Source organism: Liolophura sinensis, chromosome 1 (genome assembly GCF_032854445.1).
Source record: "Liolophura sinensis isolate JHLJ2023 chromosome 1, CUHK_Ljap_v2, whole genome shotgun sequence".
NCBI lineage: Eukaryota > Metazoa > Mollusca > Polyplacophora > Chitonida > Chitonidae > Liolophura > Liolophura sinensis.
The window spans coordinates 65,101,887-65,122,052 of NC_088295.1; the positions used below are offsets into that span (position 1 = coordinate 65,101,887).

The 20,166-nt window shown below is 38.0% G+C and overlaps 2 protein-coding genes across 2 annotated transcripts in view; both read left to right on the top strand.

Annotated features, from left to right (window-relative positions):
- The window catches only part of LOC135481931 (synapse-associated protein 1-like), a 49,729-nt gene that overhangs the window by 7,226 nt on the left and 22,337 nt on the right, over window positions 1-20,166 (top strand). The window contains exon 6 of the mRNA XM_064761711.1: window positions 254-322. Within this exon, the coding sequence (XP_064617781.1) occupies window positions 254-322 (69 nt within the window). The remainder of the gene's footprint in view (window positions 1-253; window positions 323-20,166) is intronic.
- LOC135482320 (collagen alpha-3(VI) chain-like) lies at window positions 5,802-20,140 on the top strand. Its single transcript, XM_064762248.1, has 8 exons — window positions 5,802-6,126; window positions 12,380-12,943; window positions 13,765-14,373; window positions 14,660-15,370; window positions 15,985-16,710; window positions 17,338-18,063; window positions 18,678-19,338; window positions 20,020-20,140. Exons 1-8 carry the CDS (start codon window positions 6,036-6,038, stop codon window positions 20,138-20,140), a joined length of 4,209 nt encoding a protein of 1,402 aa, XP_064618318.1. The 5' UTR covers window positions 5,802-6,035.

Consider the following 20,166-nt stretch of genomic DNA (forward strand, 5'->3'; position numbering starts at 1 on the left):
GTCTTAAATAGACGTTTGACAGCACAACTACACAAGTGTACTTGACTGAAACGTCACGAAAGCCTCACACAAGGAGTGAGAGTGACGAAATATACAAATCCCGTATCCAAGGCTGGGTTTGAACCCGCACATCATCTGTTTTGGAGATTAAACGGCAAGCCACTCTAACCACTAGACCACAGCCTGCTCTCCATCATTGCATTATGTGCTCATTTAGATGTACAGTTAAGTCAGAATGTGGTGTGTCTTTCAGGTAACACAGGTGAGAGCAGGTCATCAGGCAGCTCTAGGAGGTCGTCCAGCAGTGAGAATGGCAGTAAAGGTAGGGCAAGCTTGGAGCATGTTCTGCTCAGCTGAACATCACAGGTAACAGATCTCAGAGGTTGATATATGTCTGCTGGTCATTGAATCGCAGGGAGAATAGGGTATAGCTGCTCAGGTATAGACTTGGTAAATATACAAGATTTTAAAGTTTACAGGTGTACAAAACATGAATAGTTACACAGTATTTCATGATCTTTCAATTTTCACTTTTGAAAGGTCTTGAAATTATCAAAATGAGGAAACATGACGTTCATCAGAAGACAACCAGATCACAGAAAGTTTTTCAATACAACGCTGTATTGAATCTTACAAAATCCTACACATCTCCAGGCATACAGTAAAAGGTGTGCAGGAAATGGATGGCAGCAAAGGAACATGGTGAACAAGGAAGTCATGGGTCAGTCTGATGAACTGTTTGAGAATCATCAGTCTGATATGACAAAATTGCTAATCTGATGAACATCAGTCTGATGAACAGTTTGAGAATCATGTATCTGAGTGTTGAACCTTTTGAGAATTGTTATTTTTATGAATATTTTGAGACATTAGTCTGATGAACTGTTGAGAATCATCAGTTTAATGAACAGTTTGAAAATCATCCGTCTGATGAACTGTCTGAGCAGTTTGAGAATCATGAGTCTCATGAACACCATGAGGATCATTAGTTTGAGAATTATTAGTCATTAAAAATAAGGTGATGAACAGTTTGAGAGTCATCAGCCTGATAAACAGTTTGAGAATCATCAATCTGATATAGACACAATCAACTGACAAGAGTTGATGAGTTTCATCAGTTGGATGAACAGCTTGAGTGATCTTAATGATGAACAATTTGAGTTATCATAATGATGAACAGTTCAAGTTATAATGATGAACAGTTTGAGTGATCATAATGATGAACAATTTGAGTTATCATAATGATGAATAGTTTCAGTTATTCATAATGATGAACAATTTGAGTTATCATAATGATGAATAGTTTCAGTTATCATAATGATGAACAGTTTGAGTTATCATAATGATGAACAATTTGAGTTATCTTAATGATGAATAGTTTCAGTTATCATAATGATGAACAGTGTGAGTTATCATAATGATGATCAGTTTGAGTTACCATAATGATGAACAGCGCAAGAGCGTCTGTCTCACTAATGCAGTCACTGTGAGTTCAAGTCGACCTCATGCTGGCTTCCTCTCCGGTCGTTGGTGGAAAAGCCTTCCAGCAACCTTTGGATGGCCGTGTTTTTTTTCTGGTCTCTGCCCGTTTTTCTTCCTCTAGTCAAAATAAGCAAATCATATAAATTATTACATGTACTTGTACCTCAGAGCCAGACAACTAAATGTCAGTAAATCATGTTAGCTGTCTAGATCATGTTAGCCAGTTGTGTAGTTTTAAAACTCTCAATGTCTTAGTACTAATATGTTTAAAATCTTGATGTCTGCAAACTGAATTGCAAAATTTAAAGATTTCGTACAAAAGTATTATGCTAGTGGGGACTGTTTTGAAAAGTATTTCTGAAAAACTAAAATAGGTCAGTTTATGTCAACTTTTAGCCTGATAGCATTAGGTGTAAGATTTATATTGTGGAATAAAAATAGATTGAGGGCTTTGTCTCTGAACTCCATCTGTTTGCTTTGCTTTATCATCAAAGTTAAATTCAAGGCATGTGAGGGTTTTCGTTTTATTCAGTTGTCTTGGTCATATCTTTGGATCTTCACTGTCCGGTGTGGAATGTTCTGTCTTCAATTAACTATCTCTTGTGAATTTGTATATTTTAGCCTGAGGTAAAATTTAAACAAATATCTTTAAGTGGTTGTATGCTCCTAAAGACAAGGTACATTATAATTGGCATTTTATCACAGATGACGTACTTATACAAACATTTAAAGGTGGGACAGAGGGTTCACCCTCCAATTGACATGGATAGCTATCTGCCACCACAATCCGTATTTGTCTGTGGTCTAAATGATGCAAACAAATCGTGCTGAGTTGCTGTTAATTTAACAACAGGTAATTAGTGCTCCAAACTTTAGATCTATTCACTTGATTATTAAACTCTAATTTGTCCATTTCCTGTCAATTCTCTTTGATATGTGAATGATCTTTAAAAAATCTGATTGTAATTATATTTAGTTATTTACTGGTATTGTGGGTTCAACTCCAGATGGTAATCTGTATAGTCATAGAAACCACCTCTGTAAATTGTGAAATTCAAAATAGTTTTTTTTTTCTGGTACATATTTTTTGTGTAGTGCCATCATTTCTAGTAGGTCTATCCCAGTTTATGTAGCACTTGTAGAAATTATACACTTGTTCATGCAAGTATAATACAGTAACAGTATATATATGTACTAGAACAAATTGAAACAGCTGATAACATCTGTACATATTTTTATGATCTATAAATAAAGCTGGAAGTAATAATGTTTGTACCATAAATGTCTTAAAAATATATCATATTACATTTTTAAATCTCTCAGAAAAATGACCCTTTAACTCAGTATTTAGGCTGCACAACACAAGTGTCATAATTCAGAGCATGCATATGCAGTTCCTAGAGGTCCAAAATATGTGTCCCAGTCTCAGGTATACTGTATGCATTTATTATCAGATTTATAAATGTGAAGAATTGATATCTCCACATGGTAATATGATTTCTTTTCAGGTTGTACTAAAAAATTGTGATATAAAAGAGATTGAATTGTTTCAACCCTGAGCTGTAATGTTTTGAACAGAAGAAATTTTGTCAGTTGTACAAGGGACAGAGATCATACATGCATGCAAATATGTAGCGTAAGAAATAAACAAACAGCAAAACAAAACAACAAAATATTGTAACATTTCTGAATCTGAATTCATTATCTTCCCCTCTCAAAACAATTACAAATATGATACATACTTGTACATATACCAACTTGTTATCCTAAGTTCTTCTCTCCCCCCCCCCCCCCAAACTAATGAAATACCGGCACCCTAATTCTTCATCCCTTTCAACTGCCTCTACAACCAATATTTTGAAACATTCTGAGAGAACTATGGGTGTAGAGAAATAATTTGTATTTATATCTTTAATCACACAAACAAATCATTTTTACCTTTCATGATAATTGTATACATAAATTCCACTGAAAATATTACTTTAATGGTTGAAAAGTTGAAGATTGACCGTATTCTGATTAAAGCCTGCAATCTAAATCCATAATTAGCTTTTAAGCCTAAAATCTGTTAGATTTTTTTGTCACATCTGCTTATAAACAATGTATTGTGATATGACTGTATAATTAAAAGTGATGAGTATATGTCTTAAGTTAGAAAACTGTGTCCCCTGTAGATAGCAATATGTGCATTGAACTTGAAAAAAGTACAAAACACATTGCTCGTACCATTAATGATGACTGTTCTTAGATTTGGTGTTAGGATTGATTGAGCTTGTTAGTCCACACCTCTTTTATCAAACTGTCTCTGTGTTCATGTTATTAGGAGTACGCATGGCTTGAGCTGTACAATGGACACTGGACAAAAGAGATGATTTGATACTAACTACATGTTGGCTCCTAAATATGGCTGCAAGCCTCATAATGAGCTGATCAGGTTGGGGATTTTAATAAAAAGTTTGTGTTTATCAGTGGTCAATGTAAAGATTTAACAATCTTGGTAGGAAGCTTATTATTATTGGACAGATGATTTAGTTTAATTTATGTTCTCCGAAAGTGTAGTGGTTTGTGGTATATGTACTTAATGTTAGAAGACATAGAATACACACAATTCGTCATGTATGGTCCTGATGGGCCTCTCTGTGAGAAAGGTTCTACCCGTGGCATGTTTTGAAGAACTGAATAACAGAAATACTTATTAGGACAGTAGGGCTTATATGATGAATTTTATTAACATTGACCTTTAAGTCTCTTGCTTGTAGTAGGTCATATCATCTTCTCAATACACGCAGTTTTCTCATGAATTATATGTAGTGTTTGTCTCACTTCATGTGGTAGTGTGTAATACTACATCTGTGTAATATTACAGAAAATCAGAAAATCTTTAATGATAACTTGTATATTTATTTATGATATATTTTTGTGTTTATTTATTTGATAGGTGCTTTATGCCATAGGCCTACTCAAGAGTATTTCACTTGTAAGATGACGGCCAACATTATGGTGCTAGGAGTATACCCTGTGTATACAGGAGCACTGTCAATACTACTGTTAGAAAAAGAAACAAACTTTTAATTTCTTTGAACATGCATTTATATTTATTTGTACATGTGTTTACACTGGCACACTCATAGTAAAACAGAACAGACCCATATCAGTATACAGTATATGTACCGGTAGCTAACGATATAAATAATTTAATCGTGAGACAACTGAAATAACACCATGTTTTAGTTGGCATGTAAGATTTTTCTGAGTGATTTGTAAATCTGACTTTAAAGCTTATATACATGTGTGTTTAGGAGAGAGTGTATTAAAGGGAATTCAGTGCTATGCTATTGTTTTATGATTATCAGTTGGCCACTGCAGACACTATTTTACTTAAAATTTTGTACTGGACTAAGTTACTCTGTTTGCATGATTTGGAGAGTTCTAATAATCATAGTTTTGAAGCTGTTTGTAGTATCAAAGTATAATCCTGCTAGAAAAATGTAAGTTTCATCTCCAGAAGTAATGTTTTCTGACCAAATTTTGCCTTGTTGAGGCCAATTTTATAACCTTATATACAGTATGTTTTAGAAAAAAAGGCTTTGCTGCAGAATGTACTAGCCAAGGTGCTGTCCCAATTTGTTCTAAAGTATTTGATGACACTGATAAAGCTTGAGTTGTCGGTTAAGGAATGTGAATGGCTGATGAACTCATTAACATTGTTATACCACAGCTGATGAAGTCCCCTTTTCAACATCCTCCCTCATGCATTTTGAACCTGCTTTATCACCCCCATCTCCACCACCAAGCATGGTTAAATACGTACTCTGATGGTTTGTTTGATTTTAGAAAAGGGTTTACTTTCTGGATTGATGATTTGTCAAATTTCCTGCCCCGCCTCATTATGGCGTGGAGGGTGGCATCAGATTAAAGTATCGGGGAATAAAAGAGAGAAACGACTTGACTGGATGCTTCAGAGGCCTAACTGTTAGCCACCTGTAAAGATTATAACATATTAGAGTAATTGGCTTCACACAGGGCCTGTGGGTAGTAGATTTCTCCCGAGCTATTACCCACCTACTGTACGTGCTGTATAAACCAGTGGACTCTTATATCAACAAAACGCATCATGCTTATTGCATTCTGAGAACATCGATTTCAAGGTAATTTTGATAATATTTTATTCATTGTTTTCTAATACCTGAGTTTTTTTTATAATAACCTTCAGCAGAATAGTTAACATTTTTAATGCATTCACATCTACATATTGAAATTTTTAGGTGTTTAAATAAGATAAACAGCATATCATGTTGTAGTTGTTCACTTTTTATAAGTGGCCATAAGAAAGATTGTCTTTACTTCATAAGTTATTGTTATTATATATCTATGTGATTAAGTTTCAGAGATACCATAATTATTCCTATTTAACCAAATAAATATTTCTTAAAATTCTTCAAATAAACTTGCTTAAAAGGGACATTTGTTATAATTCTTAAACATGTTTTTCCAAATATTAAACATATTTAATCACCATAATATTTTGATTTGCAGGTCCTTTTAACTGCAGGATGGACTTCATCCAGCTGCTTTTATCTGTGACATTCCTGTCATCTCACATGATTTATGGAGGATCCCAGATCATTCCAGACTTCTCATCACGTAAGCATTAGCATTTTTCTTTGTTACAGCATATCCAACACAATGTGATATAAATGTATATGGATTACAACCTCTGATTCATTGAGCTGTGATGTTTTGATGTTTATACTAGTATTATCATGATGCAGTGATAACAGTGCTATGTTAGGTACATGGAAACGCTGTAGCCTACTTAATATATAACACCTTGTAATCCAGATATTATACTTCATTGTGATGTTATCTCTCATTGTCATTCACATTTATCAGATTGAACACCTTTTTATTGAAAGTGTATTTTTAAATGGATATATTGTGTAAATATCTGCATTTATAATGGCAGACTTACCCATGAAGTAGTTATTCTTTGAGTGTTGAGCCTCGTGTCAGGAAGTTTGTTGAATATGAAGTTTGTCAGAAAGTTTGCCATGGTGAGGTACCAGTGTACATGCAGTCCATTTTTAAATCCAACTGCCATCAGAGCCAACAGGTCCATCTGGACCTAGTAACATGACCAATAACAGTGGGTGTAATGCAGTGATTCAAAAAATCAAAGAAAGTAAAAATATGACAAAGAAATAGTTAAAAGGATTAGTGCTCAGCTGTATTTTAAGTATTATCATAATTAGAAACCCCTGTATGTATTGTTGATTTTGGATTAGATAAAAATACGAAGAAATGCTACATTAATTTGAGTACATTGTAATTGTTTGCTGTCTGAGTACAGTGCATCAAAGAAGTCCAGTGTTAGTTTTTTCAAGTTTCCATGTCATTTGACACTGAGGAAAGTAATTAAATTACAAATTTAATTATGCTTCGTTTCCTCTCAACGTTGCTGACTTGAACACAGCAAAAACCTTTTCTGGCATTTCTAGGCACTTTCACTCTGGTACCAACACACAATGGTTATAAAATACTATAAAATTGAACTGAAAACTGGATCACATACAAGAGAGCAAATCTTTGTACATTGACAGTGATGTCCACGCTGTATTTATATGGGACACGATTATGTAGACTTTAGCTATTCAAATACCAATTGTTATCGCATATGCATGTGGGTTATGAATTTAGAAGCCCTCAAGGAAATATATTCACATGTGAAGCAGCCAGAGACAAAGTATGTTTTAAAAAATATCAAATTGTATGATAAACATGCAAAATTTGACCACAAAGCTGTATATGTGTACATATAGCTTATACCGGTGTGTATTACCACTACAGCTGGAAATGACTCAACAAAACATCAACATCATTGTCTGAAAATTCAGAACCCGAAGTGTGGTCAGAAATATCAGTGACATAAATCGGAACTGTATCGTCTTCTGTTGTTGAATTAAATTGATATGGCAGTATATTTCACTCTGCATAACGCTAGAATCCATATCAGAATCCTTTTGATGTGAATCTCAGGCTCTGTAGTCCAGCCAGCCTTAGCCTCAGGTTAGCTGTGGCATCACCCCTGAGGCATAGGGCCTACTGGGTGGCCGGCTGAGGACCTGCTAGTGCAGTACGTACATGTAAGTCTGTTGTTTTGAGTGGATTTAAGGTCGTTGTAATTGTGTTTCACAGACGCCCTACTGATCATACACTGATTAAACAGGTTACAAACTTTGTAATTGTGGCCAGTAGTTGAATCTGGACACTAATCCTTTTTGACTCCAATGAAATAATTCTAATCAAAACCTATAGCCAAGTGGAATCTTACCGCCTGAGTGAGTTGTATTCTCAGCCCTATTCTACATTTACATGTATCTGCCTGTAGTCACTAACTTCCTAAATGTAGTTTGTCCATTAATTTACGTTTATATTTCGCAGATACTTCGATTTCAACCTGTATAAATCAGTGACAGTATTTTGACGGTCTCAGTTCTTGGTGATCAGGGTTGTATCTTCAATCATGCTAAATAATTTGGTCAGTCAGTTGTTCAAAACTCGTTTGACTTAATACCAGATTAAACTTTAAGCAATTTTGCACCTAGCCCAAAAACAGTTGCATAACAGTCTATTAAATATGAACTAAATCTGCTGCTCTGATACTTTGACTTTGGAAAACTGCATTCACTGCTGAATTTGCCTAAAATCTTAATATAAAATACCGTGACTCAGTTGGTTAGTGCACTAGCGTAATGCCTCTCAGCAATGCGGTGACTGTGAGTCCAGCTCATGCTTGCTTCCTCTCCGGCCGTATGTGGAAAGGCCTGCCAGAAACCTGCAGATGGCCGTGGAGAGCCCATTTTCCTCCCACCCTAATTCTGGCTGTCGTCGTTTAAGTCAAATATTCTTGAGTACGGCGATAAACACCAATCAAATAAATAAATAAATAAATAAATCTTAATACAATGTGCCGCTCTGCCTAATTATGACTATTGTTACAAATCTGTCTATCCTGTTATTGCACATTGTATGAGGTCTGTTAGCTACTGATAGCATTTGGCATATATATATTATATGGACAGAAAATATATACAGTTATAAGCCACATCATCATGATATCATGGTTTTCTTTTCATAATATGACATGATAACTAAGCTTTTGAGTGCAATGAATAAACAAATCTGAAGGTTTTCTTCACTGAAACTTGAAAGTGTGAACAGTTGTTTACAACGACAGTTTGTGAAAAATTTGAGGGAAACTTTTTTTGACCCTGCTTTATTGAATCACATGTTAATTAATAAAGCAGGTAATAATGAGGGGGGTGTATGTAGAATATCCTTGCTGTGAGGAATGTAGCTTTATATAGCTTTACATGTATGTACCTATTTTGGCTTGTTTGTGATGATTTGTGGGAAGATTCCTCAAGCACCTGTCATGTTGGTAGATAAGGTATCCTTCAGTCCCTGCCTGGATTTCTCTACCCACAAACCTGGAAATCATTGTGGAAGTGAAATATTCTTTCCTACAAAGTAAAACACTTACTATTATCAAGTAAATGCATGTAGGCTGGCTTATTGGACCTTAAAATAGCCCCAAATTAAAATTGTGACCAACCCTGTGACTCACAGTGCTGTAAGTTATGATTCTGATCAAGAACACCATTATTTGCATTTTCTCAGCATTTTGATTTATCTGATGATTACCAAGTGGGTTGGAGGTCAGACTCTAATATATCAGATGTTGATTGGGCCAGTTCCAAGCACAAGATCTAAATACATGTACTCAGATGTTTTATTTTCAACACATACATAATCATAATATGAGATTAATATATATCACTTCAAGGATGTGTATTTTAATCTTAAGTGATTAAATACATCAGAATGTGTGTGAAAGAATGTCTATTTAGAGGTACTACATTTATTTATTTGTGAAAGCATTTTTTTTTTTCAAAACTGTTTGTTGTGGGTAGATCTTAACTAAATATAATGGACTTGTTATAATTTGAAAAGGTTATTTTTATGCAGGCAGAGGAATATGCTTTACCGATACTGAAATTTGAAAGGTTCTAGATATCTTGACAATCAGAGTGATTTTAATTATTCATATAATTAAGAGATGTGTAATGATAACCTCACATTTCCTGCCATGGTAGAGATAGGCAGCCATTTGACTGTCAGATCTGATAAAAAATACAGTTCAGCGATTTCACTTCGCATCAGGTAGACAAAAGTCACACTTGAAAGACTATATTTATGACAGCTGATATCATGATCAAGTCTGACTGTTGAGCTTTTGTCACAAGAATAGATGGTCATTTTCTGATTAGAAATTTTCTACAGTTGTTAGTGGGTTTATGTCAAAAGTTGAACATACAGGTGTGATTTCAGTGCGTTGAATATTGAATGGTCCAGACCAAATGTGTATTGTGTCCTAGGCTTGTTACCCTGATTCCTCAACCTTTTCCCATGTAAAGTGTCAACTTTCAGTGTATTTTATACACATTTTTAATTTGATTTTGGAGACAAAACTACATTGGTTGGATTGGCCAATTTCAGAGCTTCACGAAAAGTATAATTTTATCAGCCTACACAAAATAATGCCTTCAGAATACAGCGTGTATGTTGGCAAACATCTTGAAAATTTGCGAAATTTGTTGAAGAATTACAGTGATGCAGATAAAAACACATTCTTAGCTTTTCATTGTCATTTTTTATTGGCATTTCTTATCTGAGAAAACGTGTCTTTGTCTCATATGTAGCCCCATGTCTGAAATTAATTTTAGCCATTAACTTAATAGACTTTGCCACAGGATGGGGGTTTACAGTTTAAAACACAAATGAAGTTACACATTTTAACTGCTTCTAAACTGACAAATCTAAGACTTTGCTTCTTATAGTTACAAAATAATTAACAACATTTTTTTTGAAATGGGATAATGACAAGAATTATTTTTGTTGAATTTTCATGAAATTATCTACAATTAGTAAGAAAACTCAAGATATTTCAATAATGCTTTTTTGTTTCTTTTTCTGTAAATAAAGAAGTTTATCATGCTAGAGGCCTGAAAAGTTGTCATCTGTGTTCATGCATCTTTGTCAGTCTGCACACCCATCGTCCATCACCTCTTTTCCTTTACATGTCACAAGTTTTGGAATACATTGATCATCTGGCTTTTGGCAGTACGTCATTTATAGTAGATTGAGGTTTGGCATGTAATGTACTTTGAGGTGGGTGCTATAAAAATGTATAGCTTTTGGATTTCAATTCAAATCCCCCATTTGTGAGGCCAGTCGTTCAAAATTATATGGAAGTTTAAAGCTTGGGGCTTAAATCTTAAACAAAGTATATGACATTTTAGCCTGGACTAAAGCCCATGCAAATAGCCTGTGGAACAACTGCATGAGCCAAAAACCTTCACACAGACAATTTCTGTACTTTTGTGCTTGTGCATTATGATTGGAAATTTATACTGCTTCATTTGTGAATTGTTTTGAACATTCATATATACAAAAATCATGTTGTCTGCCTCGAATTCAAGAGACCCAAGGATCAGACCCAGGTTGAATTATACCAAAGATCCCCTTGTGCTTAGTACAAAGACAGGTTATAAAGCAAGGAACATAACTGGTTGGCTGGGAATCAGTATAAGGTGACTGGGTGGGGTGTCATGTCTGGTGTGTTTGCCATGATACTTCATTGGCGCAGCACTTAGGCAGCATTGACTCGCCCTGCCACAAGAAGACAGAATATATGTACGTACACCTAATGACTCCTCATCGTCAAATGCCTGAAAAATTAAGCCCCAAGCATACATACATACAAAAATAATGTCATCTCAGAGGATTGGTGAGGTATGTCAGTGCCTTCCATGAATGTGTGTGGTGGCTGCAGTGCACCGATGTAGGTGTCTAAAAAATCTATGTAGACAGATGTACCTGATGAATTATACATTTATGAATGTATTAACAAAAATTTTAGATGTCTACCTGTTCATGGAGCCTGTGAACGTTTTTTTCTTCAGATGAATGAGTGTCTTATAAATATGCGTATGAATGGAGGAATTTCTAACATCTGTTGCTGCTCATGCTATAATAAGGCGATTAAAGGAATGAGATATGACAGATGTACATTTGTAGCTTGTACTCCATCTGTACCATCATGATTTGTGGTCAGAATGGTGAAATCAAAGCTTAAAAACAATTTACCAGACTTTTGTTTTACAATGTTTGATGACATTAATGTAACACTGAGTTTTCCTGTTTTTTTTGTTTGTTTTTTAAGCAAGCTCATTTCAGCAGTAACCACAACTGGGATTCACATGAAAAATAGTGTTAATGTCTCTTTTCACTTTTGAAATCAAACATTTGACTGAAGTGACAAAAATTGTAAAAAGAGAAGTGCATATCCAAAATAGCTGTGACACCGCATGACAAAATTAAAACATATAGGATCCAAATGTTGGAAGATAGGACGTCAAAAATCTGATTGACAGACAGAATGACTGACATAGATCTGCTTAGTTGTGGCTAAAATGTAAAGATAGCTTCTGTTACAGTTTTATTGTGTTACTTCCATTTCATGTGGAAATGTTTGTGAGGAAGGGAAATTTTTATCTGAAAATGTTAATTAGCTTTGTATAGTTTGATCGTATGCTATTCTTTTTGTAGTTGATCATATGTTATCGTTTTATAGTTGATCACATGCTGTTATTTTACAACTGGCTTGGGAATTATGTTGTGTGGTAAAAATTGTACTTGGTTGAATGAAGAATAGAAGTATTTTACAGTTGATAAGCATTCTATGATAATAATGACTATTTTTCATGTATAGTATTATCGTAATTATTACACACAGGCATAAAATCCTGAATGCTTTTTTCTCTATCTGTATCAGAATGCTTTGCTACTGGTGAGGTCCTTTTTATGGTGGATGGATCAGATAGCATCTTGGATGTTGATTTTCAACGACAAAAAGACTTAGTGCTGTCCATAGCCAATTCCCTCTACCTCAGCAAGGTCAATGGCATGCGTGTAGGCTGTATCGCCTTCAGTACCGAGATCCATGGAGTACCGCTGACTCATTCTAGCAGGGCTCATCTGTTTGAGAGAGCAGTGGACTTGTTACCTCACGACCGTGATGGTACAGAAACCCACTCAGGAATACAATATGCCAGAACCATCTTCAAGGAGGAAGCCAGGCCAAATGTTCCCAAGATCCTGGTTATTCTCACAGATGGCTTTTCCCAGAAACCCAGTCTGACAATCAGTGAATCGGCGAGGGCTAAGGAAGAGAACATCACAATAGTTACTGTGGGTATTGGAAGACAAAACCAAGGCATAGCTGTGGAGGCGATGGATGAGCTGGTGACTATAGCATCCTATCCAGACCTCACCTTCAACATCACGGGTTTTGACACTTTGCTGTCATGGGCACCAAATATCACACAAACTGTATGCGGTAAGTGTGGACACACTGATAAATGTAAAATTTACTCATCTAAAATCTTTCACAGTAAAGTATTAATTTAGTTGTTTCGACAGTGGCTTGATGTCAAGAGGTTTGTCAGGTACTGTCATGAAGTTTGGTGGTTTATGCCAGGCACCACGGTTTCCTACACTGCTTTGTAAAGTGGAAAATTCTTGAACATGTCGTTAGACACCAATCAAGTAAGGAAGTGTTAATTAGTAGGCATGTGCACATGCAGGAGACTGGTGCTATCATTAAGCTCAGTCTAGTCATTCCCAGATATAGTCCAGTAAGTGACCTCTGTGTTGTACATCGTGGAAAAAGCAAAAAGAAAGCGTTGCGGAAAATACCGAGTTTATGAAATTATCTAAAAATAATTACATTACTCATCTGAATTATGTTCTCCTGTGGCATTACAGGAGTGCAAAAGCATTGGAAAACTGCTGGCAGATTTTACTAAATACATACAGTGTCATAGTATGGAATTAATTAATACACATATTTAAACATGATGTGAAATATATTGGCCGTATCATTGGTCATATTGGTATAACTTAAAATCTGCATGATATATTTCCTATAGTCACTTTTCTTGGTTTTCCAAGATGTGAGAGTTATCTGCAAGGTACGTGTACATCACATGACTGGTGGATCACCAGGATTTTCTAATATACTGTTCTTGATCACTGTGTGTCCTTGAGATGTTCTTGTTCTTTGGTTAAGAGACAATGAATTTATTAGTTTTCTGCCATTAAACATAGATTATTTGCCTGTACCAAATGATACCATATGTAACATTTATCGTTTTCCAGAACTTGCTTCTACAGAAACAGTACCCTTGTTTAGTGACGATTTCTTTTGTCCGAATGTTGGCGAGATCATCTTTATGGTGGATGGGTCGGACAGTATGTTGGACATCAACTTTGCTCAAGAGAAGAACTTTGTGCTGTCTGTGGTGGACTCTCTCTACCTTGACCCGGTGAACGGTATAAGAGTCGGAGGCTTGGCTTTTAGCACCCGTGTCCAGGGCATTCCTCTTGACCCTTTCCAGAACGTCTCACAGTTTCGTGAGTCATTTGGTGGTCTTATACATGATCAAGAATCGACCTTCACCCACTTGGGTATTGAGTATGCTAGAGGGATCTTCAAATCTCAGTCTAGAGAAGGGGTGCCCAAAACGCTTGTGATTCTTACTGATGGCTTTTCCAGGCGACCTGAGATGACCTCGCAACAGGCAGAGGATGCAAAGCTAGAAGATGTTACTATTGTGGTGGTGGGTATTGGGAGAGCAATCCTAGGAACAAATTCTCGCTCCCGAGGTGAACTAGAGAACATCGCCTCCTCAACAGACCTCCTTTATGTTCTTCCAGATTTTGAAAGTTTGGACCCGCTGGTAAACAACTTCACACAAACCTTGTGTGGTATGTATGCTGCATGCTGGGCATTGTGTATTATAGCTTATACTATATACAAGATGGGTGTTTAAAGAAACCGAAATTCAACATTACATTTGTCATTTGTTTATCTTTAATAATACAGTAATCATCTACATGTCATTGTAGTTTACCTTTATGTAAAAGACCTACTACTGTATCTTCACGTTATTTCATACATTTAAACCATTCATTAACGGTAAACGTTGAATTTCAGTGAGTTTAAAGTTAATGCTGCAAGTTTATACAAACATTTATGTTTATATTCTTCCAGATTTTGCAAGTTTACCTGGTGAAATTGCACCTCTGCCAACTACACCTCTTCGCCCAGTTACGGTGGCCTCTGTCCCTGAAACTACAGTTCCATCCGCCTTCATTGTCAGACCCGATCCACGTCTGCCCATCCCTGGTACATTAACTGACTGTATATACCCAGCTGAGCTGATGTTCATGGTGGATGGGTCAGACAGTATGGTGGACATTAACTTTGAGCAGGAGAAGGACTTTGTCCTGTCCATTGTGGATTCTCTCTATCTGAATCCAGCAGATGGGATCAGGGTTGGAGGGTTGGCCTTTAGTTCACGGGTACAAGGAATTCCACTGAGACCGTTCCTGAATGTGTCAGAGTTTAGGAGAGAGTTTGGGCGTTTGGTGCATGATCAAGAGTCCACATTTACTCATCTTGGTATACAGTATGCGCGGGAAGTCTTCAGACAACAAGCTAGGCAAGGAGTACCCAGAGTCTTGATCATTTTGACTGACGGTTTGTCAAGACGCCCAGAGCTTACAGAACAGGAGGCTGCTCTGGCCAAGCAAGAAGGGATTACAGTAATAACTGTTGGGATTGGATCAGGAAACAGGGATGTTGGGGAGAGAGCCATTCAAGAACTGGAGAAGATGGCATCCTCTACAGATTTTGTGTATCTGATCCAAGATTTCAACGAATTACCCTTCATTTTTTCCAATGTGACGTCAACTTTTTGTGGTAAGATGTTAACTTTTAATTGTTAACTGCATGCGCGCCATGTAGGTGGCGGCCATTTCGTAAATAACAAATGAGCAGAGATGCTGGACTTTAATAAATATGGATGAATATTTTCCTTTGGAATGATCTACATCTCAGGATTGTAACAGTCAGGTGTCCGAGGCATTGAATAGGAGTGACTGGGTGGACGTGGTAGGTTAGTTATCGACTGTTTTCTAAAATGGAACAATTGTTCCAACTGAGTCCAAGGGGACCCAGCCATGACTACATCAGCGGCAGAAAAGATAAAAAAGAGGGTGGCGAAGGCATCCAGAGCCAGGGTTTAGGGAACTCTGACATATTTGTGTCTAGTGCCACCGACTGACTTTAAGCCACAAATTCAAGCATGTGACTTCACTGGTTGTGAGCCAGTTAAGAGGTGCGAGAACAACCCTCTGAACCTAGGGCTTCTCAACCTAAAGGGTTCCAAGAGCCAAACAATATGCATATATTAAAAGATCTAAATGCTGTTGATCATAATATGGTTCCAGGTTGTCTCTTAAGTATAAAAATTTGTGACTGTGATGGTATCAGTGTTAAAATGTTTTTACTTTTCTGATATGTTGAAATTTCAGAAGTTGCAGCCAAGTCGCCCTTGCTTCCACCACCACTTCAACTACCAACAAGAAGAATCCCTCCACCCACAGTGGCCACTCCACCACTTACAGCAGCCCCTTCACCACCCTCCATTACTAGCACATTCTCTCCAGCAAGAATTCCTCCAGCCCCTGAACCAGGCTGCCGGTATCCAGCTGAGCTGATGTTCATGGTGGATGGGTCGGACAGTATGGTGGACATCAACTTTGAGCAGGAGAAGGACTTTGTCCTGTCCATTGTGGATTCTCTCTATCTGAATCCAGCAGATGGGATCAGGGTTGGAGGGTTGGCCTTTAGTTCACGGGTACAAGGAATTCCACTGAGACCGTTCCTGAATGTTTCAGAGTTTAGGAGAGAGTTTGGGCGTTTGGTGCATGATCAAGAGTCCACATTTACTCACCTTGGTATACAGTATGCGCGGGAAGTCTTCAGACAACAAGCTAGGCAAGGAGTACCCAGAGTCTTGATCATTTTGACTGACGGTTTGTCAAGACGCCCAGAGCTTACAGAACAGGAGGCTGCTCTGGCCAAGCAAGAAGGGATTACAGTAATAACTGTTGGGATTGGATCAGGAAACAGGGATGTTGGGGAGAGAGCCATTCAAGAACTGGAGAAGATGGCATCCTCTACAGATTTTGTGTATCTGATCCAAGATTTCAACGAATTACCCTTCATTTTTTCCAATGTGACGTCAACTTTTTGTGGTAAGATGTTAACTTTTAATTGTTAACTGCATGTGCGCCATGTAGGTGGCGGCCATTTCGTAAATAACAAATGAGCAGAGATGCTGGACTTTATAATAAATATAGATGAATATTTTCCTTTGGAATGATCTACATCTCAGGATTGTAACAGTCAGGTGCCCGAGGCATTGTATAGGAGTGACTGGGTTGGCGTGGTAGGTTAATTATCGACTGTTTTCTAAAATGGAACAATTGTTCCAACTGAGTCCAAGGGGACCCAGCCATGAGTACATCAGCGGCAGAAAAGATAAAAAAGAGGGTGGCGAAGGCATCCAGAGCCAGGGTTTAGGGAACTCTGACATATTTGTGTCTAGTGCCATCGACTGACTTTAAGCCACAAATTCAAGCATGTGACTTCACTGGTTGTGAGCCAGTTAAGAGGTGCGAGAACAACCCTCTGAACCTAGGGCTTCTCAACCTAAAGGGTTCCAAGAGCCAAATAATGTGCATATATTAAAAGATCTAAATGCTGTTGATCATAATATGGTTCCAGGTTGTCTCTTAAGTATAAAAATTTGTGACTGTGATGGTGTCAGTGTTAAAATGTTTTTACTTTTCTGATATGTGGTTTATGTGTTGAAATTTCAGAAGTTGCAGCCAAGTCATCCTTGCTTCCACCACCACTTCAACTACCAACAAGAAGAATCTCTCCACCCACAGTAGCCACTCCACCACTTACAGCAGCCCCTTCACCACCCTCCATTACTAGCACATTCTCTCCAGCAAGAATTCCTCCAGCCCCTGAACCAGGCTGCCGGTATCCAGCTGAGCTGATGTTCATGGTGGATGGGTCGGACAGTATGGTGGACATCAACTTTGAGCAGGAGAAGGACTTTGTCCTGTCCATTGTGGATTCTCTCTATCTGAATCCAGCGGATGGGATCAGGGTTGGAGGGTTGGCCTTTAGTTCACGGGTACAAGGAATTCCACTGAGACCGTTCCTGAATGTGTCAGAGTTTAGGAGAGAGTTTGGGCGTTTGGTGCATGATCAAGAGTCCACATTTACCCACCTTGGTATACAGTATGCGCGGGAAGTCTTCAGACAACAAGCTAGGCAAGGAGTACCCAGAGTCTTGATCATTTTGACTGACGGTTTGTCAAGACGCCCAGAGCTTACAGAACAGGAGGCTGCTCTGGCCAAGCAAGAAGGGATTACAGTAATAACTGTTGGGATTGGATCAGGAAACAGGGATGTTGGGGAGAGAGCCATTCAAGAACTGGAGAGGATAGCATCATCTACAGATTTTGTGTATCTGATCCAAGATTTCAACGAATTACCCTTCATTTTTTCCAATGTGACGTCAACTTTTTGTGGTAAGATGTTAACATTTAACTGTTAACTTCATGCGCGCCATGTAGGTGGCGGCCATTTCGTAAATAACAAATGAGCAGAGATGCTGGACCTCAATAAATATGGATGAATATTTTCCTTTGGAATGATCTACATCTCGGGATTGTAACAGTCAGGTGCCCTAGGAATTGTATAATAGTGACTGGGTGGGCGTGGTAGGTTAGTTATCGACTGTTTTCTAAAATGGAACAATTGTTCCAACTGAGTCCAAGGGGACCCAGCCATGACTACATCAGCGGCAGAAAAAATAAAAAAGAGCGTGGCGAAGGCATCCAGAGCTAGGGTTTAGGGAACTCTGACATATTTGTGTCGAGTGCCACCGACTGACTTTAAGCCACAAATTCAAGCATGTGACTTCACTGGTTGTGAGCCAGTTAAGAGGTGCGAGAACAACCCTCTGAACCTAGGGCTTCTCAACCTAAAGGGTTCCAAGAGCCAAATAATATGCATATATTAAAAGATCTAAATGCTGTTGATCATAATATGGTTCCAGGTTGTCTCTTAAGTATAAAAATTTGTGACTGTGACGGTGTCAGTTTTAAAATGTTTTTACTTTTCTGATGTGTTGAAATTTCAGAAGTTGCAGCCAAGTCGTCCTTGCTTCCACCACCACTTCAACTACCAACAAGAAGAATCTCTCCACCCACAGTGGCCACTCCACCACTTACAGCAGCCCCTTCACCACCCTCCATTACTAGCACATTCTCTCCAGCAAGAATTCCTCCAGCCCCTGAACCAGGCTGCCGGTATCCAGCTGAGCTGATGTTCATGGTGGATGGGTCGGACAGTATGGTGGACATCAACTTTGAGCAGGAGAAGGAATTTGTCCTGTCCATTGTGGATTCTCTCTATCTGAATCCAGCAGATGGGATCAGGGTTGGAGGGTTGGCCTTTAGTTCACGGGTACAAGGAATTCCACTGAGACCGTTCCTGAATGTGTCAGAGTTTAGGAGAGAGTTTGGGCGTTTGGTGCATGATCAAGAGTCCACATTTACTCATCTTGGTATGCAGTATGCACGGGAAGTCTTCAGACAACAAGCTAGGCAAGGAGTACCCAGAATCTTGATCATTTTGACTGATGGTTTGTCAAGACGCCCAGAGCTTACAGAACAGGAGGCTGCTCTGGCCAAGCAAGAAGGGATTACAGTAATAACTGTTGGGATTGGATCAGGAAACAGGGATGCTGTGGAGAGAGCCATTCAAGAACTGGAGAGGATAGCATCATCTACAGATTTTGTGTATCTGATCCAAGATTTCAACGAATTACCCTTCATTTTTTCCAATGTGACATCAGTTTTTTGTGGTAAGATGTTAACCTTTAACTGTTAACTGCATGCGCGCTTTGTAGGTGGCGGCCATTTCGTAAATAACAAATGAGCAGAGATGCTGGACTTTATAATAAATATAGATGAATATTTTCCTTTGGAATGATCTACATCTCGGGATTGTAACAGTCAGGTGCCCGAGGCATTGTATAGGAGTGACTGGGTGGGCGTGGTAGGTTAATTATCGACTGTTTTCTAAAATGGAACAACTCTTCCAACTGAGTCCAAGGGGACCCAGCCATGACTACATCAGCGGCAGAAAAAATAAAAAAGAGCGTGGCGAAGGCATCCAGAGCTAGGGTTTAGGGAACTCTGACATATTTGTGTCTAGTGCCATCGACTGACTTTAAGCCACAAATTCAAGCATGTGACTTCACTGGTTGTGAGCCAGTTAAGAGGTGCGAGAACAACCCTCTGAACCTAGGGCTTCTCAACCTAAAGGGTTCCAAGAGCCAAATAATGTGCATATATTAAAAGATCTAAATGCTGTTGATCATAATATGGCTCCAAGTTGTCTCTTAAGTATAAAAATTTGTGACTGTGATGGTGTCAGTGTTAAAATGTTTTTACTTTTCTGATATGTTGAAATTTCAGAAGTTGCAGCCAAGTCATCCTTGCTTCCACCACCACTTCAACTACCAACAAGAAGAATCCCTCCACCCACAGTAGCCACTCCACCACTTACAGCAGCCCCTTCACCACCCTCCATTACTAGCACATTCTCTCCAGCAAGAATTCCTC

What these genes read in the sequence shown, in the direction of transcription:
- LOC135482320 (XM_064762248.1), top strand. Translation starts at nt 6,036, where the DNA reads ATGGACTTCATCCAGCTGCTTTTATCTGTGACATTCCTGTCATCTCAC. An exon ending in TATCACACAAACTGTATGCG is followed by an intron (nt 12,944 to 13,764) that starts GTAAGTGTGGAC and finishes ATCGTTTTCCAG; the next exon opens with AACTTGCTTCTACAGAAACA. An exon ending in TGTGACGTCAACTTTTTGTG is followed by an intron (nt 18,064 to 18,677) that starts GTAAGATGTTAA and finishes TTGAAATTTCAG; the next exon opens with AAGTTGCAGCCAAGTCGTCC.